General features: G+C 35.2%; 1 protein-coding gene across 4 annotated transcripts in view; it reads right to left on the reverse strand.

The window, feature by feature from the left end:
* The window catches only part of LOC149085130 (3',5'-cyclic-AMP phosphodiesterase-like), a 342555-nt gene that overhangs the window by 214868 nt on the left and 102195 nt on the right, over positions 1-25492 (reverse strand). The window contains exon 1 of one of the 4 annotated variants that reach the window (XM_089232944.1): positions 1107-1509. The exons of the other annotated variants lie outside the window; for them this stretch is intronic. Within the exon in view, the coding sequence (XP_089089070.1) occupies positions 1107-1315 (209 nt within the window). The 5' untranslated portion in view covers positions 1316-1509. Of the gene's footprint in view, positions 1-1106; positions 1510-25492 lie in introns of those variants that run through there. 4 annotated transcript variants of the gene reach the window in all.

Here is a 25492-nt window from a genome sequence, read left to right on the forward strand (position 1 = left end):
GCCGCCAAGACGGAATTTTCTGGAATGAATGGAAATATCTCGAGTGCCACTAAAGGAAAGTAACGGGAGAGAGAAATAAGGGAATCCTTCAGGCATCTGCGGAAAGTTTAAAGCTATTTCCATATTGTGAAACGGAAAGGATTTCCAGTGGAATGCTTTATTGATCATGTGCGAGTGAAATCGTCCAGATGATTGATGGGTAAAGTAGGCGGATATTATATGGTTAAATCGTATACGAAGCTCAACAACTTCAGAAAAATTCGATAATCATGTGGTACTCGAAACATGCTTTTGAAACACAAAGGAAGTTTAAAGCTAATCATATTTTGGTGATGTTGTGGATGCCAAACTTTTTACAATAGATAAAATGTATTTTTTCATTGCCAGATTAATCATTATCACGTGGATACCTTAAAGAAGAGGTTCTAGATCAGGGTCTCTTAACCTTTTGTGTTCCACGGACCCTTTGCGCCCTTTAGCCAGAGACCCCCCCCCCCCCCATTTCCAATAAGAAGAATATTACGGACAGTGCCGTCATTGGCCTATCCGGGCATGACCCAGGGCTTCAAGTGACAAGGGGAGTCCTCATGATAATGGGCTAAAATTAAAATTTTAGAGAGCAAGCATGCAAATTGGTAGGCAGAAACTTTTTTTAGAAAAGTGGGGGATTCAGAAAAAACCCTTTGCCCGGGGGGCCATGGTACTTTTAAGACGGCCTTGTCTACGTACCCACCTCCTCCTTTACAGAATACTATTCAGCACATAATACTGTAAAAATAATAAGTTAATTGTTTTCTCATCCCATCTCACCGACCCTCTGAAACCTCTCTGAGAGCCCTTCGTGAAGAACCGATGTTCAATACCAATTCAGTCTTTCTCTGAAAAAATGTGTGATACTTAAAAAAACCGAAATATTCATCATGATTTTGAAAGCAAAAAAAATTACGATGTAGAAATTTGTGGACCTTAATTTTTCTACATTTTCTCGTACAGATGCCACGCTTTTTTTTTTTGCGGATTATGAAAGCAGAAAGTTCATATTAATTTCTCACTCTACTTCTTTTCCTATAATAATGTACTAGCTATACTCATCATCATCATCATACCTGCCATGTGTCCAAGAATGCCTTCGCTTCGTTAATCCGGGTTTTGGCACAGCAAGTAAACCTAAATTGCTGAAAACCGAAGGCAAACGATTGTCCCAAGTTTGTTGATCATCCTCATCATCATCCTCCCCACACGTCGACACGACTTCGATTCGAATTTTGCTAGTCCGCGTTAACGTCTGATGAGCGATATTGCCGACGAGCTCCATGGAGCCGCCGCGGCCCCCGTTCTCAAGGGCCTCTTCTTCGTCCACGGCTGAGGAAAAGAAGCACGCTCCTCACTGACGGCAAGGCAATGTGTCGGTGGCAACTTGACTTTTGGCGATGATGATGTCGGTTATTTCCCCCCGGAACAACAACACGCCGAACTCACAAGTAGCTAAAATTGTGTTTCACTCTCACTTGCTCGCTCTCTTTCTCTTGTTGTTCCCTGACCTTCGGTGCAGCAGCAGCAGCAGGCACTTTTCGCTTCCTCCACCGACCGAATAACACACAAGGAAACAAGTTCGTAGCGGCGCAAAACGAAATCCATCATCACCTCTCTTCCAAAGTCGCCGTGTCGCCTCCTCTTGAAACATGCTGGATCACGTACTATCACAACTTTAACTTCCCTCCCGATCATACATTCCACCCCGTCTTTGCCAACTGTGAGGCACCGTTGCTGGCAAAGTGTCCGAGAATATGCCGTCGTCTTTTTGACAACAGATGATGCTCCGTTCCCTTAACTCTAACACACGCACGCAGACATGAACAACATAGAACACTGTAACAATTTTTTTTTTTTTTGGAATAATATTCGAATTTGTAAGACATTTCCAGAAATTATATTTGTTGCAGTATTAAAATAATTAAAAATAAATACTATTTCAGCTTAAAAATGATTTTTGTGTGTCACAACCAATTAAAATGTTCATACTACAGTGCTACCTCGATATTTATTATTCTCATGGTTGGTGCAATACTAAATTCAATGGGGGGAAACTTTACACATGATGACTAAATCCCGCTTAACCCTTTAGTTGCCAAGCATTGAAATACTCAAAAGAGATTTTGAGAGGTTATACAGGGCCGTAAAACTACGATTTTTGCCGCCCGGTGCAAACATTATTTTGCTGCCCTCACAACTTTGAAATTCGATAATTTTGTAATGGTGTTCTTTGTTCTCACCTTAAACTGCAACCCCTTAAATTTTGCATCCCGGTGAAGTTGCCGCCTGCCCCCCTCTAGTTCCGGTCCTGGGTTATATTAAGCAAATGAGGTACCCTTATTGCTATTACATGACAAGAAAAATTATTGTCAATATTTAAAAAATATGAGATGTTGAACTTCATAGAACACACTGTATTTATGATTTACATATGCAGTAAAACCTCTCTTTTACGGACACCGACGGGACAAAAATATTCGTCCGTAAAAGAGGGGTGACCGTTAATCACAGGTTTGAAATGCATACTTTTATTATAAAAGGGGAAATTATTATTTGGCCGTAGAAGAGGGGTGACCGCATCCTCTAAGAGGGGTTTTACTGTATTTGAATAGTTTAAAAATGTCATCTACCAAATTACTTTTCTATCGTTGTTCAAGAATGCACAGCAATTATATCTCCTTCATACATGGTATTTCCCTCCAAAATTCAAGGGTCGAAAATCGTTTTTGCTTGGCTTGTCGAGAAATAGGAAACACGTGTATTGTAACTTCGAGTCATTCTGCTGGTAATTATAGAAACTTCACGAACAGCTCACAACTAAAAATCGAATGTTTAGGAGTTGCTTAGAAGCACTAATGCCGAAACGAGCTCAGAACATAAAATTCCTATACTTTAAAAATAGAAGAAACTCTTATTGTTTTTAAAAACAACACTACCAAATAAAAGGTCAAGTCGACTGTCGTTATATCACAACTCATTTTTCAAAAATTGCACATCTGTTGATCAGTTCAAAATTTTTCACGATATGGCTCCCGTGTGTTTCAAAAACTGTGTTTCATCGCTTCTACCATTTGTTTGTTGATTGATATGTGTCGAAGATTCTGCCCCCCCCCCCCCCCCAGTTTTGGGCAAGGACAGTTAATTCCCGTGACGTGTCTGTTTAATACAAATACAACGCCACAACAGGCAAAATGCCCAACGAGGTGGCTGATAAAAAGATGCCCATAAAAATATGGATGCCATATATTTCAAAAATACAGCAATCCAATTAAAAATGCAATTAATAAAAATTATAAACAATATATACACGTGATAAAATATTATACAATGTCCATAAAGAATACTTATGGTTGTCTAACCTTAAAACTCAACCTGTTAACTACGAAAGCCACAGATGGATGTGAATGTTCTCTGAAATTTTTTTTAGCGGGAGATGGTCGAGAGAAAGCTAGATCGAAATGTTTTAAGTGAGAGGAGGAAAGTTATATTTCACACAAATTCTCCACTGTTCATTCGCAAATGACAGATCTACCGGCAATCAAACCTTTTCTACCTAATTCGAGATTATTCTAAGTAAGAAAACTTTTGGTATAAAATGGCAGATCAAAACATTTTATGAATTTGTAGATGGTGGAATACAGTCTAGAATTAGTTCGATAATAAGGTGCTGGTAAAAAGTTTAAGGACAACCACGAAATCACCATATCTAAAAATTCTGTAGATGTAAATACATGAAACTTTTAGAGTGATAATTACGAGGGGAACTAAACATTTTCCTGTGAGAAGAAATTGAGGAGTGCTACACAGTCTCAGAAAAAACTTGTTGAATTCATAGTAAAGATCAAAACCTGGAAAGAAGTATGAGGATACTGGAAAATTATGCACAAAATCATTGTAATATCAAAGAGAGAAAACGCCCTTTTTCTAATATAATCTTTATCATTCTTTGTCTCGATCGAGATGAGTCATAAACAACTTGCTATGGAATCTTCTTCCAAGCCTGTTTGATTTATGCCATAAGGTCATGTTTATTTTCATACTTTGTACCATTTCTATACACTTCCCATGTCAAAATGCTCCACAAGTTCTCTACAAGATTCAGATCAAGACTTCTGGCTGGTCAGTCAACGAACTCATCCGAACTGACTTCAAACCAAGACTTTGTGGACTTTGAAACATGTACAAAAGCATCGTCCTGTTGAAACAACTATTGTCTGGAAGTTATAAGAGGCACCTCAGGTAGTACATTTTCAACCAGAATGTCTTGATATGCCTCTAAGTTCATTTTGCAGCTTATGAACGCAATTGGAGTTTTTTCTTGGGATGCAAAACCTCCCCAAACCATTATTGATCCATCTCCGAATTGGCGTTTCGAAAATATGGCTGCGTCAAGGCGTCGGGCATACCAGTAATATTTTGAATCAGGTCCATCTAAATCGAATCAACATCTTTCCACTTGGCACCAAAAGATACATGCTTTTTGGCTAATTGAACTCGCTTTTGTCTGTGCTGTGCCTATTAGGGGAAGTTTACACTTCATTCTTGTATACTGAACATTCGAATTGCTTTTTACACATTACGCACTGTTCGATTTGTACAAGGCAAGTTGTATTTGTTCGGAATTTCCCAGAGAATTTTTTTAACTTAAAAACTGAATATATATATATAATCGTTTTTTTTTTTTTTTTTTTTTTTGATGAATGGTAACAGAAAGAAGCCTTGTGCCTCTCAGTCCACAATTCTCGGACCCATTTATGAAATTGTAACCAACAGTCTTCAATCTTTTAATTCTTTTCCCCATTTCATGATCAGACATTGCGTTTTCTTGGAAAGCAAGCTTTTCGCCACTTCAATATCTAATAAATATGTTGTCTTTGGCATTTTCATACTTTCAGAAAAAATTTCGATTTCTCAGTGCATGACTGATCAAAACAGTATCGACTGTTGGGATAACATGAGAAAAATGCAAATTTCTTTCCCCCTGACGTCAGAAAACACACGTGTCCTAATATTTTTTTCCGGTTTTGACCCTTACAGTAATTTAAACAATTTTTTTCTTGAGCACTGCAGCAGTTATCAAAATTATTTTCACTGAAAAATGCTTAGTTCTACTTGTAATTATCACTCTGAAATTTTCATATATTCATATCCACAACTTTCCGAGGTATGACGATTTTTCGGTTGTCCTTAAACTTTTTTCCAGCACATTATACAGGCGCATACATACAATGAACGATTTTTTAACAATTGTTAAAGGTGAAATGAAAAATAAAACCTTGCTAACGTGAAATCCGCTTAAATCGAAATGTTTTTCGATCTCCTTGTGATGTCGAGTAATCAAGGTTTTCTTTTATTATACAGGGTGGACGAGAAATCTTGGACACATTTTAAAAATTAATAGCAAATCAACCAATTAACATAAAAAGGTGCGGTTTGCACTAAAATACTTACCATGGCCCAGAGTTGTTTTTGATAAATTAAAAGAAAGTTCAAATTACACACACAAATCACGCTGTAAAACAAAAAATTCCATATAACAAATAAAATGCAACACAAGCAGTGCGTAATTTAATGTTTATGACAATTTGGGTTACATAAAACTACCATATTCAACACGAGTACCCTTTCAGCAGTTAAAATGTACACTCATATTGAAATTCGATAGTTTTATGTAACGCAAATTTTCATACGCATTAATTATGCACTGTTTGTGTTGCGTTTTATGTGTTACATCGAGTTTTCCGTTCTACAGCGCCACCTATGAATGGAACTATGATTAACTTCTTTTAATTTATCAAAAAAACCACAACTCTATTCCAGTATTTTAGTGCAAACCGCACTTTTTCATTTCAATTGATTGATTTAAAATGTGTCTACGACTTTTCGTCCACCCTGTATTACTATAGGGTGACCATATAAGACACGCTTATTTTACACTATTTTTTCACGTCTAATTTTCCTGAATTTTCAATGTGAGTGTCCCATTCTCACATTTTTTCTCTATTCAATTTTATTTGTATTCATTATCTTCACTGCAATCAACGTAACTATAACTTTTTTACGAAATACATCCTATTTTAATACAAATTTGCTCCCGTGATTTTGCTGTGGAAAATTTTAGCTATATATTCCGTATTTTCTTAAATTTGTCTATCAAATATGATCACCAAAGTGTTCCTGAAAATAAATTTTCTTATGGCCAATTACCTTGAACCTTCACTCGTATATCGGAGTGCCGTAGATGAGACTTTAACAGCTCATTGTTATTACCGTTTCCGTTATTACTGTTATTACCTTGAAAATAAGATTAATTCTTTTTTGTGTCTCAAAAATTTTCTGGAAAGTATCTCCTGATATAACACATGTTTTTAGTTATATAAATTACTTCATATATTCAGCTCAAACTTTTTCTCATACAAACCCAATTGAATTGTCAATAAACAATAAAAAACATTAAATCTATGGGAAAACATTCACTATTTACTTTCGTCAACAGTAGATGGCGTTGAATATCCTCTATGTCGAAAATCTATTTGGGAATATCAACCGAATGAAGTAATCCATAGTTTTTAATTGCCTTTTATAAATAAACTAGCTGATACCCGGTGACGTTGCCCGCCCTGTAAAAAATTTACATATATATAGCTTATTAATTATTTCTTAATCAAAATATTTCTGCATTAAGTAAGAAAAAATTACTTTCATTTTTAAATATTTTAATTAAAAACTTCAGGCAATCGCTTGTGGATGCACAATATTTTTGTTTGTCCATCTTGTGTGTAGATGTACAAATTTTTAGGATTACCAACACGCGAACAGGTGACGTAAAGCGGTCCGTGTGAAAAACAGGGCTCAAGTAGGTTGATACCTGCCACTACTAATAACTGGCCTTGCGCTTTGTTGATTGTCATGGCAAAAGCTAAACGAATCGGGAACTGTAATCGCTTGAAAGTGATAATTGGGATACGTGGAATGAAGACGTCTTCTCCTTTGGCACAATCCAGTTAGAATCGTTGCTTCAATGATGTAATTGTGCAATTTCTTCACGCAGAGTCGGGTGCCATCACAGAGTCTCGGTGTCTCCAAATTTCTTAAAAGCATTATAGGTGCTCCGACTTTGAGGGTCAAGTTGTGTGGTGGCACACCCGGAATATCCAAAGAGTTCAGAAATTCTGCAGGATACAGAACTGTCTGCGATGTGTGTCTGTGACAGTGTCAACCGATTTATAAGATGTGGAGTCTCCCGGAATAATTTTTAGGATTTTTCCGTTGATCTTGTTCACACTGTCATTTTTCGATGCCAGAATCGCTTTCTCACAAAGCCACTCATGGTTTTGGTGATTTTGTTGAATGTTTGGGAAGACTTTGTCTGCAAGTTCTTATACTGAGTTTATATATATAAGAACTGGCAAAATCCATTTGGGAACGTTATCAGTCCAGTGCTTGGGTCTACGGGAATTCTTCCATTGCCAAGTTTGATCAACTGATGTGAAAATAATAGCAGTGCTGAGTCATTTTGCAGTTGAACTCGCATGTTGGTGGATAATGATAATTTTTTAGCTTCGTGCCAGAGTGTTGATGATTTGAGGCAGGCATTGAGTTCATCAGTTGACGTAAAGATAACATTTTTATTCCCAGTTTTGTCGTCGTAGTTGTTGTTTTCTGTTGTTAGCGACGTCATACGTCTAACTGGTGCAGCGAATATTATTCAAACGCCTTTTAAGCATTTTTTAAATTGAAACCATACCTATACAATGGGCGGTTGATGAGATAAAGGCCGCATTATCACTTATAGGACACCCTGTATATAGGCTAGCAGAAATACCCGGTGCTGTTCCCGGGTTTTCTTCAATTACTGGACCGATTGGAAAAGTGACAAACCGTTATAAAGGAATAAACTGTTAAACAGATATATAATAACAGAATTAAAGGTGTGACAAACCATTGTAAAGGCATATATATACACGTCTGAAACGCATTGTTGGAAACCACGGTAACCAAAGTAAACGTTCCGAAAGTAATTGTTGAGGCCCCGAAACCATTGTTGCCCGACAGTTTTTCGCCCATTTCGGGCATTTGCCCAGCTCTGACGAACTTTTAAAGTAGCCTACGGTTCAATCCCGGACCTGTTTGGTATATATGCAAAATCTGGCGACGATCGGTCTAAAACTGTAGATTTGTATAAAGAACATATATACATAGTTTCACATTTATATATAAGATATACACACAAAAAGCACATTAAGCATTTAAAACCGATTATTTTGATGGACAAAGCACTTCATCTGTTATTTCAGATATTCATGTTTATATGTATATGTATATTATATGTATTATGTTATATGTTATATGTAATATTCATGTTTTTATAATACTTTTAAACTTATTTCTAGCTTCACATTAAAATGTATACCTGCATACTCTTTTGACAGAATATATTAATGCTTCTTTTCACTCAATTATTTATTTGTTTGTTTTATTTTATTTGCAAGGGAAATGCACTACCTTGACTACTTGAAAGAATTCAAAATAAAATAGTAAATGAATATGTTTCTTCAGCTTAACGTCACATTAAAATATCATATATGTGATAGAAACTTTAGAACATATTTGTAAGCCTTCCCCCTTCCATGTATAACGTTCGTAAAAATTTTATTCGTGTTTTCCAGATTTTCTTAAAATATTTAAAGCTGTTGCAATAATAATAAAATTCGTTCTTATTTCGAGAATATAAACATTTTGCATACAACATACATTTATGTCTTTCGTTACTATAATTAATTTTTTAATTTTATTTTTGTTATAAAAGGGATTTATTTGAAAAAACAGATATTTACGGGAGGGGAAAAAAGACGGAAGAAATTAACAGTTTCTTCTAAACGCTTGCATTAATGAAGATGATTAACGAAGCTTATTTGCACACATATATGGAACGGTTTTCCATCCAAAAGCCCTCTAGAATAAATAGTACTACTACGTGAGTTACCGCTTTCCGTCACTTATTAAAATGAAACTCTTCATCATGGCATAATTGCGTAACCCATCAAACCGATTAGAATGAAGTTTGTAGAGTGTTTTACGTGAATTAATTGGTTTCTGTGCGAAGTTTTGTGATATTCTAATCATCAAATATACATGGACGATGGCTATCAGTATGGAATGTCTAATTAAGTCGGTACCGTATCTTCAAAGACCAGAATACCGAAATATCTTTTTTTCGTCTTTATTTTTTAAATGTATTATTTATGTATAATATAAATTCAGACGCTTTCTTAAGAGGATAAAAGACATCCTACCCATGAAAGCTTAATACAGTAGAACTTGGGTAATTCGAACTTGGTTGATTTGAACTTGGTGGTTAAGTAGAATTTTGGATAATTCGAACTTTTACGAAGTCCTCTTGAGTTTTCTATCTAATTCTAATATTTTCTAGTTATGTTTTCTATCTATTCTATTTTGATGTTGAAATTTAATTTTTAATTCGAACTTATCTTGATTTTTTTGATAATTCGAAGTTGGAGGGGAAAAAAATCATGACTTTTGTATGGGCAAATTTAGTTTGGAAAAATACTATAAGAAGCCAAGGACTGCATTTCGCGATTAAGTTGTTGAATAAATAACAAATTTTTTAAAACTCTAACATTTAAAGCTCTAAACATTTTCAGAAGTCATCAAAAAGTGTGTTCTAGTAGAAATATCATTAAAGACACATTATTTAACTGTCGATTTATTTCATATGTTTTACACATATTTTTGACTGTATATGCTATTCTATACCAATTTGGTGCGCTATACATATCTCTAATACTTATTGTTTTGCAAATTTTCAAACATTAAGGAAAAAGTGTATTGTTAACAACTTGCGTCTATGACAAAATAGCGTAAAATCAATGTAATTAAATAAAAGCTGATTCAAAATAAAGAAAATTGTTCCGCTCATATATAGAATGAGGCAAAGGATTTAAACCGTATTGACTCAATTCTTATAACTAAATTTAAATTTTTGAAAATCTGTCTTTTTGTATAAATCAAGTATACTTTATGAATGTATATCAAATATTTTGTCTAATTTTAAGAACTGGACAATTTTCTTTACGTTGAATCAATTTTTTTTGTCAATCAACATTGATTTCGTGCTATTTTATCATGCACGCAAGGTGGCAATAATGCATTTTTTACTTAATGCTCGAAAATTTGCAAAAAAAATAAATATTGTATAACATACTTATTGAACATTGCATTAACTAAATTTGCTTACTGAAACATTGCATTAACTAAATTTGCTTACTGAAACATTGCATTAACTAAATTTGCTTACTGAAACATTGCATTAACTAAATTTGCTTACTGAAACATTGCATTAACTAAATTTGCTTACTGAAACATTGCATTAACTAAATTTGCTTACTGAAACATTGCATTAACTAAATTTGCTTACTGAAACATTGCATTAACTAAATTTGCTTACTGAAACATTGCATTAACTAAATTTGCTTACTGAAACATTGCATTAACTAAATTTGCTTACTGAAACATTGCATTAACTAAATTTGCTTACTGAAACATTGCATTAACTAAATTTGCTTACTGAAACATTGCATTAACTAAATTTGCTTACTGAAACATTGCATTAACTAAATTTGCTTACTGAAACATTGCATTAACTAAATTTGCTTACTGAAACATTGTATTAACATAGCATATACAATCAAAAACATATGTACAAAATTTGAAATAAATCTCTCTCTCTCTCAATAGTTATTTAATATTTCTACCAGGACATCGTTTTTGAGGGCTTCCGAAAATGTTAAGAGGTGTGTTATAGCATTTTACAGCATCTAACCCACAATTGTGCTGTTATGTTATTTGTAATAACATAATTGCAGCTTTTTTTAAACCATTTTCGAAGGTTCTATCAAATCGTAATTAATATGATGAAATGTACAGTACCTTTTGTGTATTTTTATAAGTTTTCTTAAAACGCTATTCTAGCAATAACATCGAAAATCACAGTTGTATGCGAGAATTATAGTGTAAATAGAGAAAACGAGCGCGGCTGATCATGATGTATAAAAGGGATAAATATAGCAAATAGTTATTCAAACAAGAGATAATTGTTGTAACACACATTCACTAAATTAAGTTTTAGAAATAAAATATATGTGCCATAATCAACGTAATCAAGAAACTTCATAATTATTCTAACTGCATAGTGAAAAGAACTAACCCTTTCCTCGTAAAACTGTATAATACTTATTCTATGAATCTCATTAACAATTAGGATATGTTGTTCGCGATTTATTCATTACATAGAAAATACATCGCATTTAAATATTCTATTCCGAAAAACATTGCACTTTGTTAATTATATATAATCAGTTTAAGTTCAATTCAGGGAAGGATTATGGTCAAGCAATATGTCTCGGTACAATCGAATATCTCGCAATTAAAATCGATTTTTAAAAAAATTTCAAACATTTTATTTCCTTTTTCATAGAATTAATTCACATTAGGGAATTCAATACTCGTTTTAATTCCTATACATTTCAGATCAGTGGAACCATAATATTAGTTAGAATTGACTCAAAAGCTTATTGTTCCGTTATGACCCCGAAAAAAACCATTATAAATTTAGCATATATATACAAACAGCTTTTATTCTTCAATTAGAATTTCCAATAAAACTGAAATGCATTTGAGTTTACATTGTGTATCGTTAATGAGACGTGCTACTCAAAAAATTTAATTTTAATGCATACAAAAATTCTCTATTTTCATAGAAGATTGCCTTTAAAGTAATTAAAAGACCACAAAAGATTTTTATTCTTCAAACTTTTATTCTAATTTGGTCGAATTATATAATCTATAACAAAGTATTAAAAAAGAAAAATTGAAGACAAATTTGGAAAAAATTTTTTTTTTCTTACGGAAAAGTGTAACATTAAAAAAAACACTCAATTACTTAACGGCAACAGCATTTCATTTCCTTGAAAAAAAAAAAAAAAAAAGAGTATTTCTCTCTCACTTAATTTCATACAGTAATTATATAAGTTTTATTCAAAACAAAGAAATATTCCTGAAGACAGGAAAAAGTAGTTTTCAAAGTAGCTTGAAAGGATATAAAATATTTTTTTAAAAAAAAAGGAACAAAAAATATTAACGTAGCATCCGTCTGAACAAAAAGTATGAATCTCTTCATAATGTGATTCAAAATTAACGTTAACATTAATCACTTTTCTGTTGGAGAAAATATTTCTCTAAAGCCCGAGGAGATTTTTGAATTTTTTTAAATTTGAATATGTCATCATCCTTCTTCTATTGAGTAGATGTTTGTGGGAGAAAAAAAAACTGCAATTATAGACAAAATTTGCATTAAGCTTTTAACACACACGCACACACACACACTCTCTCTCTCTCCTTTTTTTTTGGCGATTAACAAAAGGTTAAGAAAAACTAATAAAATAATTCTTTTTTTAATTTTTGGTTATACAATGAAACCGGAAATGTTTGTAGTTTATTTCTCAAACGGTTTCATTCAAATTTGTTCTTTGTTCCTTCTAGGCAATTTTTCTCGAAATAACACTTGCATAATTTATTATATGAATGTGAAAATTATGTGGGTTTTTTTTAACAGAGTATTTAAGTTATAAATTTAAATTGACTTGTGTTTGTATGACTCGTTTATCTAGTAATAATTGATGTTCATTCATTAATCGAAGGGTATTTTTGATTTTTGAATTTGTGAATGTTTTTTTGGAATGCACTTTTAGTAATGATGGATGTACTACTTACGTTCAGAAATTTCCGGAACTTATTTTCTTATAACCTGTTTATTTTGTTTCCTTCAAAGTAACTACCCTGTGCAGTTATGCGTTTTTGCCATCGTTCATACACAGATGTAAATGCGGATTGCAAGCCTTCTTTTGCCACATCCTCCCAGTGCCTTTGTCGCTGCTGTCTGTATTTCTTCGGAACCTGAGAATCGTTGCCTCTTAAGCAATTTTTTTATCCAAGAAAAAGGGAAAAAGTCACATAATGCGTGATCCGGGGAATGAACTGGTTGTCGAATTATCAGAATGTGATGTTTTGACAGGTAATTTGGCACCAGGAGGGACCTGTGAGTCCTTAAACGTCTGCATGATTCGGTGACCCGCAAGCAACCATATCTTTGGGAGTCCAAGTCGTGGGTACCCCATCACGATAATGCGCTAGCTCACAGGTCCCTCCCGGCGTCAGATTATCTGTCAAAACGTCACATTCCGATACTACCACAACCAGCTTATTCCCCGGATCTGCCCCATGTGAATATATTCTTTTTCCTCGGATAAAGAATTTGCTTAAGGGGCAACGATTCTCAAGTTGGGAAGAAGTGCAAAGAACAGCGACGAGGGCGGAGGAAATGGCAAAAGAAGAGGATTGAAAGCCGCATTTACATCTGTGTATAAACGATGGCAAAAATGCATAATTGCACAAGGTAGTTACTTCGAAGGAAACACCAAATAAACAGGGGGTTCTATCTGCACTCACTGTACTCATTCTTTCGTGACAAGTTCCTGAACTTTTTGAACGTAGTGGTACTATGCAGTATGATGATGGAAAAACGCTAGAAAATAGTATGAGTATATATTAGTATTTTATTCCTCTCCGTTTTATTTAAGTATGCATTGTTAGAGACTAGAATCCAAACTTAAATTAAAACTGCAGCAAATCCTCTAGTGTCCCGTTTATTAGTTTTAACAGAGAGAGACGTGCGGTTTCTGATTTGTTGCAGAAAACAACGGATTACTTCATAATCAATTAGTTCCTTCGGGATTAAAAGATAGTTGTTTAATTAATTATAACTAGATTTGCCAAGTTTAAGATCATGCTGATCCCTTGGGAATACGTGAAGATCACGTTATTTATTAAATAAAAAAAATAATTAAAAAAAAAAGATGGATTAAAAGTAATGTTAAGCTGAATATTTGAGAAATTACACCTATACTAACGTTAAAGAAACCATTTCTTCCAACTATTAAGGAGGTTTGTGCACGAAAATTTACTAAACCATGCATTTTTAAATTTCGTGTACTACTTTGAAATTTTTGGTGGCTAATTGCTTTCAAATTTTTGTTCTACATGCGCTAAAAGTATTTTTAGTATACAGGGTGGGCAAAAAGTTCATGACACACTTTAAAAATTAATAAAAAATAATTGGTATGAAAAAAAAGTGCGCGGTTTGTACTAAAGTATTTAGCCATGGCGTTGAGGTTTGTTTTGATAAATAATGAAAAAATTCAAAATTTCACTCACAAGTGGCACTGTATCACGAAAATGTTGAAATTTTAGTACATAAAATGCGATACAAACAGTGCATTCTTCATGTTTACTATAATATGCGTTACATACTACATTTCCGTATAAGCACTTTAGCTCGGCATACATTTAAATGGGCGAAAGAGTGCTTATATATTTTAAATGTGGTAGTTTTATGAAACGAAAATCATAATAAGCATTAATTATGTCGCATTTTATGTGTTATGTCGAGTTTTTGCAATACAGTATCATCTGTGAGTGAAATTTTGAGTTTTTTATTATTTATCGAAAAGAAAAACTCTATGCCACGATAATCCATATACCACGTATTTTAGATTTTAGTGCAAACCACATTTTTTTTATGTGAATTAGTTTCACATTCTCTATTAGTTTTTAAAATGTGATGGACTTTTCACCCACGTAGTATTTTAATATAACGTTGCTGGCAAGCATTATTTATGTTTTCCTCTAATATGATCTATTCTCTTCTAAAAACTGATTTTTTGTCAGATAAGGAGGATTTTTCCAAACACTACTAGTTCAAATGTCTCGAAACTTTGACATTGTAGTGTTACATGCTTTAACTAGAGGACTTCTTATTTAAAAGCGTTCAAGTAACTTTATGGCATAAAATATGAGTAGATTTTGCTGATTTTTGAAGTATTAAATAAATATATATAACCGCAACTATGTATCCTAAAAGCTTTCATTAAATTATAAAAAATCATCCACATGATTCAGGGAAAAAATTTAATACCTAAAAGTGAATAGAAAATTTTTAATTTTGCTTTTAAAACAAGCGATTTTTTTTAAAATTTCAATTTTATTCCAAATCAAGACATGCCACTACATTCTATCGATAATGCAGAGGGACCTATAAAAGAGTATATGAGGCCAAGTTCATGCACCAACCCTGCCCCCTTTATTCATAAAAAATGATTTATTTCATTACATGTATCACCGTTTGTTCATAAAAATAATACTTAGTGGTTGTGATTGACATCTCTTTTTTTTTGGTGGAACTTTAATCTTAGAAATTTCAAAATGATTTATGAATAATTAGAGTTTGTGATTTTTTATTGATATTTCTCTAATTATAGAACAAACATGCATATTTAACAGGAACTGAAGAAACCGAGTAAGTGTCGTTTCTGTTTCACAACTGAAGACTTGGCAACTGAATGGAATGAATGCGACTTATACTTATATAAGTCATAGTTATGAATACATATATATTCATAACTATTTTCGGTGCGTTGCAACATGAGAGTGTTACTGCGTGTTATCTACACCGAGAAGCCAGATTAGCTCAGAATAGGATTGGCCTCTAGACCAGGGTTTCTGAACTTTCTGAAAACAAGGGCCAGTAAAATGTTTTGGAAAAATTTGACCCCCCCATTGCGGTACATTCCTGTAATTTTCGTTCAAATTTTATTTATACATTTGTCCCGTTTTCTTCAACGACACTTAGTAGAGTATGTAATATTTACTAAAGTCGTGAAACCACAGCGTTTTTATAATATAAATTATATTATGATAATTATATGGCAAAAATTATAAATATTCATCTCACACATTTGTCAGGTTTAAAGTTTTGTCTTCAATTTTTCTTTTTGGAATTTTGATTACGATTGCTGATTGTGCATACTTCAGCTAATGTTTTTGATGACAATTGGCGATGTCCCGTATATTTAACGGATAGCCGCTGTGGTGGCCGAGTGGTCATAGTGACGGACTCGCATCGAGGAGCGAATGCGAGCCAATGTCCCAGTTAAAAATCTCACCACGGAGAACAATAGGCATACAATGGTACAAATATTCAATCATTACACTTCACCCATAGATGGCAGCACTGAAAATTCAAAACACGACACTAGGTACGCACTCAGACTGTTAGGTACCTACACGCACACTTCCTGCACAACTCAGTCGGTAGTAAATTGCCCATTGCGATTGACCCAATGCGATCAAGGATTGCCCCTATCTCATGCCATGCCTCTACCGACCGCGTTATTTTAGTCGTGATTGCGATTGACCGGAGTATGAATGAATGGCTATTTTACGGATTATATTATTTAAAATAACAATTTACCGAATTTTATTTTTCTCAATGAAATATGGGCATCGAATCATCTGAATATTTTTTTCATGAAATACATTTTTGTTTACTGCGATTTTAGCAGCCCTTTATTTCCACACACTTCAGCAATTTTAGCAGTAATTAGAAATTGCATTTAAAGCAATAAATTGAAATTTTTGGTAAAATTTAGTGATATTCCCGTATTTAGGATCGCAATTTCCTGCATTTTCCTCGATAATGTATTCTTATTGGTTTTGGAGACCATACCTACAGAGGGACATAGACTTGATTGAAGGGGTGCAGAGAAGAGCTACGCGTGTCCTTATTGGCACACAGGGCTTGAGTTATGAAGAGAGACTTCATTTTTTGAATATGTTTACATTGGATGAACGCAGATGTCGGGAGAGATATGATCGAAGTGCTAGCAAATTCGCAGATGATGTGAAGCTAATGGGGGTAATCGGGAATGAAAGCGATAGGGAGTTGCTCCAGACCAACTTAAACAGGATTGCAGCATGGGCAAATGAATGGAGCATGACGTCTAGCGTTGATAAGTGCATGGTCGCTCATTTTGGTTCGAACAACCTACGGTTCTCTTACGAGTTGAATGGTGTCACTATCCCGGATGCAGCTAGGGTCACCGATTTGGGAATTCTCATTGACGAGCGGCTTAGGTTTTCTGAACATTGTTCAGCGGTGGTCAAAAAAGCGAATAGAATGCTTGTGTGGTCTCATTTTCAAGAAGGTCTCTTCGCGTTCTCCTAAAGTCATTCTTCCGCTTTTTCGAGGCTTAGTTCGTCCTGGACTGGAGTATGCTGTAAGGTTTTGGAGACCATACCTACAGAGGGACATAGACTTGGTTGAAGGGGTGCAGAGAAGACCTACGCGTGTCCTTATTGGCACACAGGGCTTGCGTTATGAAGAGAGACTTCATTTTTTGAATATGTTTACATTGGATGAACGCAGGTGTCGAGGAGATATGATCGAAGTGTTCAAAATTTTCAATGGGATGGATAGGATGGACCATGAACTTTTAGTAAACCGCCAATCAACTGCTTTTACAAGGGGACACCAGTATCGATTGGTGAGGGACAATGCAAGGTTATGGTGTCGCAGGGAATTTTTCTCTAATAGGGTTGTTAATAAATGGAATAGCTTACCCCCGGAGGTAGTAAATTGTAACACAATTGACACGTTTAAAAAGAAATACGATAAACATGTTGGGGTAAATCGAGAAGCTATCCATTCTTAGAATAAGACAACCATAAGTATTCTTTATGGGCATTGTATAATATTTTATTATGTGTATATATTGTTTATAATTTGTGTTAATTGCATTTTTAATGGGGTTGCTGTATTTTTGAAACATGACATCCATATTTTTATGGGCATCTTTTTATCAGCCACCTCGTTGGGCATTTTGCCTGTTGTGGCGTTGTATTTGTATTTGTATTTGTATAAATTGTTTCTGAGACGCATACAGGCGAATCTTATAATAAAACGTGTACAATAAAGAAAAATTTTCCTACGTAGTGACGTCAATTCATATAAAACTAGCCGTGATTACGCTGGAATCCATAACTCGAAAAGTAATACACAAATAGAGATGAGAAACACGGAGACACATATTAAGGGAACACCAATAACTTTCTGAGATAATTCAAAGCCAAGTGGTGATGGAAGTTGCCTTATTTGTGAAAATAGAAAGTGATAGGAATATCGTTGTGAAAACTACTCAAATATAGGAAAGGAAACGAATTCGAAAAGCACGCGAGAGTTTCGGTAAAAGATTGAACATTTTTTTCTCATGGGGGGAGAATTATGACGAGGAATAAATGCGGCATCTTTAATTTCTACGAATTTTCTTTGAAATATGTCACATGAATCGAGTCAAACGTTGGAATACAAAATAATTAATATCCCCAAAAAAGTATTCGAATCTCTTTAAAGAAGATATCTAAATGTCGAGAACATCGACGGAACATGTTATAATATAGTGATATCGCATACAAGAACGTAATAAGAGTAATAGCAGTCCTATGTATATAATAGCAACGATAATAAGCGTGCGTACCGATAAAAAATGTCAATTTCAAGTCAGAAACATAAAAAAATAGATTAGTAAAGTCCCACTAGAGGATAAAAAGGACTTCAGAAATGGTATTTTCATTTTATATGCATAAACCAGCTTAAAGCATTTAAAGTTTTGACTTTTTTAAAAAAAAAAAAAAAAATGAATTAAATTAGCATTCAGAGACATCCGAAAAAATTGTCAAGTTAGTGAACATTATGGAATAAAATAAATTCTTTTTTTTTTAAGTGGGATATTTTTTTTTCAAATAAAACAAACTGTTTGAAAAAGAATTCTTAATTCTACCTTTTTTTATGTTTTTTTAGTTGTTCTTATTCAAATTATTGAGAGTCAGAAATTTCCCGAGAGCTCAAACAAAACAATGTTCATTGAGGTATATCAAAGCACGTAGGTACATATTTAATTTGCGTTTGTACGTGTCAAAGCTTTCGATGGCACATGCATTGAAAATGAACAGAATTTAAGCGAGGTTTAAATTTTTAATTAGAATTAACTATTTTTCTAACAATGTTTTTTTTTTTTATGCTTGTGTGTTACCTTATATGCTTAATATAACAATTTTTATTAACGTACCATACATGGGGATGAAAGATAACTCTGAAAGAAATGAAGGCGTTTGCTTTTTCCACATTATTATCATTACTAAGCATATTTTTTTTCCAAATTTCTCCCGAAGCAAAAGAAAATTTAATTTTTTAATTAAAGAGCTCCGTAATTTTGCTGAATTTTCAACGATCGATAAAATGATTCTGACTTTTTTTCATTGAACTAACAAAAAAAATTAAATTTAGATACCAAATATTGTATTAACCTTTCAAAAAATGTATTTGTAAATTATTTTCATAATTTATCTGCGCATAGCTTCGGGTAAAGATTATCAGCAAAAAATGATGAAATATTTAAAATTTCTCATTGTAGGTTTTTGGAATATTTTGTGATGATTACTATACGATTCTATTCAGGTAACCAAACTAATAAGCTGCATATAAAAACGTAAGTACATGTGCAATAAGGATCGAAAGATAGCACGCTGATGAGAAACTAATGTTTCCAGGCAGATGAGTACCCAGAGAGAAGGCTTCCCTCCGTGGAGATTCCAAAGGGCCTCTTTAGTACAGCTTGACGGATGTCTTCTCCAATTAGCACCAAGAGTTGGTTTAGTGGCCATTGATAACATTTGGAGTTGACGCTAACAGCTTGAGGAAAAATGCTATTGTGTTTTCTGGTTATTTGCCCGAATTTATTCTGGGAATGCATCCTTTTCCAAGCGATGCGATAAGAAAACATCAATTGTTGTTATCTGCTCAATAGCTAACATGGATCATTCACAATTTGATTATTTTCAACGGTAGAGCTCAACCGTATTGAATTTGTCAAAATAATTTGTTTGAAAAATAATTCAATTTCCAATTATGATAAAGTTTCTTTCAAAAATTATAATATAAGATACGAATAAAAACGGGTCACTATTCATAATTAACGAATCGACTTTATTTATTTCTTGCCATTCTTTATGTTTTGGTTTTATGCTATTGAACTTAAAAGAACTGAAATTTATGAAAAAAGGTTGTAGGGTAATTATTCAAAAAAAAACCATCTCACCTAAAAATCAAAAATTAATTATGTTTTCACGGAAACCTATGGGAAATCACGTTTCGGATAACGACTGTGTGTGTGTGTGATTCTGGAACGCGCGAATAATCTCTCTCTTCGTTGTAAACTACATTTATCTAGACGTATGAGAATTTATTATTTGCATTTCTTTGATACATATATTTTTCTTTCTTTTGGCACAACAGAATTCCGTCTTGAACTTCAGATACGTGTACAGTAGAACTTGGATTACTGGGGGCAGGGCCGCAACTAGGACTTTTGTAAGGGTGGGAAAACATGATTTTGCCGCCCCCACAAATGCAAAATTCGATAATTTTATAACAGATTTTTTGTTTCCACCTAAAATTTGCCACCCGGGGCAGTTACCGGCTTTGCATCCCCCTTCCCTCCAATTCGGCCCTAACCGGGTGCAATGGAAGAGGATGACAGATAACCGAAAACCCAGGTTAAATAACTAGGAATATAAAAATGGACTGTAACATAACCAGTAATCACAAAACGGTTTGAATATAATATAAAGTGCACGGGGTGTCTTCTACGTCCTAATTCGGCCTTTGTCTCTTCAACCGGTCGTCATAAAGGTATGGCTGTAATCTAAAAAATGTTCACAATGTATTCGGAAATCACTCTGTGTGACCATTCGATCACTTTTGTCTCACCACGGTCATTTTCCGCACGCGAGGGCTAATTAAACAGGGACCTACTAATTTATTGCCAATTCCGAACGGCGGCCTTTTTTTTATACTCACCGAGAGGTTGGTGCGTTAACCTCTCGGTATGGGACTCTCTGCGGTAGCAGCTTTTTTCCGTGGTCATGTCGTTTCTGATGTACCCCTGCGCCAGGAAAGTTTCTGACAAGGCCGAACTCCGGGTATCGAACTCGCGACAACTCTACACATCCTTTGGTACTTTAGGCGAGTATCGACCTGTGCTACCGCACCCAAATCACTCTGTAGGAGTTTTGAAAATTAATATGCAGTGTGCCGTAAAATAAAAAAATCCAAATTGTTCCCGGTCCCCCGTCATCTAACTTTCAATTAGAGAGTTGTTTCCCTATCTTTCCTGAAGCCAACAAGAAAAATTTCACGTTTCTAAATGCAGTATTCGCTGAGATATTTGAATTCAACAATCGCAGAAAATTTGGGGAAGAACAGACGAGAAACTAACGGTCACATCGCTTCTTTCCCTCATTTATGCTGTTCTTCCCCAATTTTTCTCCTATTGTTCTATTTATGAATTCAAAAATATCCCAGTGAATACTGCACTCAGAAACATGGATGTTTTTTTGGAACACGGAGTCTGTTTTTCTTGTCCAGGGTCTGATGGGACAGAAGATTTGATGCATCAAATTGATCCATCACTGAAGAAGAAACGGAAATTATTTATTTTGAATATATCTTTATCATACAACACAAACAGAGCGGGGGCATATGTTTGGTGTTAGCGTTTGTGGTCCTTTGCGTGGGTCGGAGGTCCGGTCGCGCGATGCCGGCTGGCGCTTGGCCCGTGGTCTTGGTGGCTGGCGGGGTTCTCCTTTTTTTTTTCAGCATGGCCCAGCCTTAAGGTGGCCTGCTAATACCCCAAAGGGACAGAGCGGGAGCCATGTTTGGTGTTTGCATACAACGCAAATGTGCATGTTTATCAAACAAAAAAGGAAAATCAAATTTGTTTATTTCACTTCAAAAAATCAAAAAAACTAAAATTTATCCCATTAACCCCCAGTTTCCCCTATACAGTAAAACCCCGACTTACGCCACCCCGAATTGCGTGATTTCAGCGTTATGCGATTTTCTGCGAAAAATATATATAGTTCTGAAATTCAGATAATAGACATTATCAAGTGATAAAAAAATCAGATAAAAAAACTATTTCATTCGATCAGAACATCATACGTAATGAAATTACTCTGACTTTTAATAGACTCCAGTAGTAAGATGCACGTCTTCCACCATGAAAGTTACCGTCAAAGTCTATGGGTTCGAGTCCGGGGAAGAACATCAGAAACAAGTTCTTTACCTACAGAGCCTGGGACGACCACCGATAGATGGCACACACGTTCCCACCTAATCCACTGGTTGGAAATTGCCGTATGGTGATACCAGATCAATGACCGGAGTTGGTGTGCGGTGAAGTAGTATACAGGATGTCCTGTAAGGCTAATGCGGTGTTTACCTCATCAACTGCCCGTCAATTGGAATCATAGAGGTATGATTACCATTTAAAAATATGCTCAAAAGATGTTCCCAGTACCAGTATTGAGAGTGAAAATACAGTGTGTCACAAAATAAAAAATCTACATTTTTATACGGTCCCCTTTTCCTCTAACTTCCAATTAGAAAGTTGTTGCCCTATATCTCCTGAGGCCAACAGAAAAATATTCCATGCTTCCAAGAGTGATATTTGCTAAGATATTTGAACTCAAAAACCGTAGAAAAGTTATGAAAGAATTAGCGGCCCCAACGCTCCTTTCCCTCATTTATGTTGTTCTTTCCCAACTTTTTCTCCGGTTTTTGGATTCGAATATCTCAACGAATATTCCACTTAGAAACTAGGAATTTTTTTGTAGTCCTCAAGAGAGACTGGACAAAAACTTTGTAATTTGAAGTTTAAGGACAGAGGGACCATAAAAAATTTAATTTCTTATTTCGTAACACACTGTATTTTCACTCTCAAAACTGGTACAGGTTATTTTTAAACGGCCTTTGAGCAATTTTCAAGTTAAAACTATACCTCTACGACGAACGATTGATGAAATAAAAGCAGCATTAGCACTTACAGGGCACCCTGTATAAAGATGAAAAATTTGCTGTGATTTAGAAATGGAATCGCAAGGCTTGTATGGTACCTGAAGATTTTACAGAAGTCATACCAGAAATCTAACGTTATTGCTAGCATTAAAACAATGTTTGCTTAATGCGATGCCCATTAATGGCAATTGACAGTATCATTAATTTCAACCCATGGATGAAAGTTGGTTCCTTGCGTCCAAACACAAGCAGCTCATTCTTTTTCGATGAACCAAGGTGTTATCAAAACATTAAAAGCGTTTAAGCCTTACAGTGGCAATCCCGACATGGCTCGTCTTCTTAAAACACTCTCGTTTCAGCGATCACGAGCACAGCTATCTCTGCAGAGAGAGCTTTGCCTGATAATCCCCCCCCCGTCCTGTCATGCAACTGCCAGTGGGCGGAGTCAGCTTTTGCTCAAAGTCTGATAACATATATAAGGGCAGAGAGAGAGAGAGAGGATTTTTTCCTTTCCCTTCGAGGTAGTTATACAGGGTAAGTCAAAATGAATGACGGGATTTCAAAGCTTTACTACGCTAAATGTAATTAATGTATTTATTCAAAAGATACATACATGTAGAGGTATTATAATCAAGTTTTCAATGTAGTCCTCACAAATGTTCAATATGCACTCCTTTTGTTTCACGGCATACATCAAGCCTTTAATGCAATTCTTGCCAAACACCTTCTGCTTTTGCTTCTGCCGCAGCTACAAGATGACCTGTCTAGCTTTATTCTGCAACAGGATGGTGCATAAACACGTTTTCTGACTGGAGGGCGAAACCATCTCAATAACACGTTACCACAACGGTGGATTGGTCGCGTATCTGCCCTAGACAAAACACTGTAACCTTGGCCACCACGATCCCCGGATCTTACCCCGTGCGATTTTTTTTTTGTGGGGGGGGGGGTTCTCAAAGGATCGCGTGTATGTGCCTCCGGGTCCAACGACCATGACTGATTTGAAAGCCCGTATCACAGCTGCTATCGCCAGCATCGACGCAGACATGCTACAGAAGGTTCGACAAGAATTGCATTACAGACTTGATGCACATGCCGTGTAACAAAATAAGCGCATATTGAACATTTGTGAGGACTACATTCAAAACTTGGTTATAATACCTCTACATTTATGTATCCTTTGAATAAATACATTAATTACATTTTGCGTAGTAAATCTTTGAAATCCTGTCATTCATTTTGACTTACCCTGTACAATTATGCGCACAGCATAAATAACGGAAAACGATAGTTTTTTTAAAATGATTATTTGGTCATTTTTGTCGCATCACGGTCTTATTATTATTATTTTATGTTGTGGGGGTGGGGGGGGGGAGAGATCATTCTCACGCAATCGGAAGAAAAACATTCTTTTCTCAAAATAGGTGGCAATTTTTAGAAGGTTTAGTGATTTCCTAATACGAAATGCGGGTCAGGAAAATTTTAAATACCGCTTATAAGGTTAACGAGTCACTTTAATTTGCCCAGATTTTAGGCAATGAATAAAGTGGTTTTTTTACCAGACCGGATAGCAATCACAACGCCAGTTAAATTTTTTGAACTCATAGGAAAGTACCTTAATAGTGCAGCCATGGTAAGAAGAAAACGACGGGCATTTTTTCTAAATTTCGGTCCCAATTAATTGATATTTGTATGCAAAATTGTACCACGATTTACGCGGTCATCGTCGGTCCCGCCTATCGCGTAACTCCGGAGTATTACCGTATTGATATTGGACTAAAGCAAGGGTGCTCAACCTTTTAGAGAGTGCGGGCCACTTCAATGGTTTGAAAAGTGTCGAGGGCCACTTTAGTGATTTGGTACTACGCCGTGGGTCACATACGTCAACATAAGTCATATGTAAATGTCGTGGGTCGCACAAGTGACCTGAAAATTTGCCTTAGGCTATTTGAGTGATCTAAAACTAAGCCGCAGGTCGTTCTAGAAATTGTGTTCTGGAACTGTGCCGTGGTGATCTGTAAATATTCCGCGGTTCAATTAATTTATCTGGAAAAGTGCTGCAAGACACTGAAGTGAACGGGAACTGAGGCGTGGGTTACTCAAATGATCCGGGAATGTGCCGCAGACCACTTAAGTGATGCACTGCGGGTGGCTTAAATGATCCGAAAATCTGCCACGGGCTGTAGATGTGTCACGATTATCTATAAATATGCCGCGGGCCGAATGTGCCGCGAGACACTGAAGTGATCCGGAACTGTACCGTGGGTCACTCAAGTGATCTGGGAATGTGTCGCACCCGACTGAGTCATCTGAAAATGTGCTGCGGGTCACTTGAAAGATGTGAAAATAAATTACGGGTCACTTAAAAGATGTGAAAATAAATTACGGGTCACTTAAAAGATGTGAAAATAAATTACGGGTCACTTAAAAGTTGTGAAAATATATTACGGGTCACTCAAGAGATGTGGAAATATATTACGGGTCACTCAAGAGATGTGGAAATATATTACGGGTCACTCAAGAGATCTGGAAATGTGCCGCTTAGTTCACTTTACACAATTACTGCAGGTTTGAAGTCGCCAGCTTCATCATATGCCTCCGAGGGCTACATTTGGCCTGTGGGGTCACAGG

Source organism: Pholcus phalangioides, unplaced genomic scaffold, assembly GCF_987345545.1.
Source record: "Pholcus phalangioides strain wild (caught in Gottingen) unplaced genomic scaffold, Ppha-v1.0 ptg000007l_1, whole genome shotgun sequence".
In the NCBI taxonomy this organism is placed as follows: domain Eukaryota; kingdom Metazoa; phylum Arthropoda; class Arachnida; order Araneae; family Pholcidae; genus Pholcus; species Pholcus phalangioides.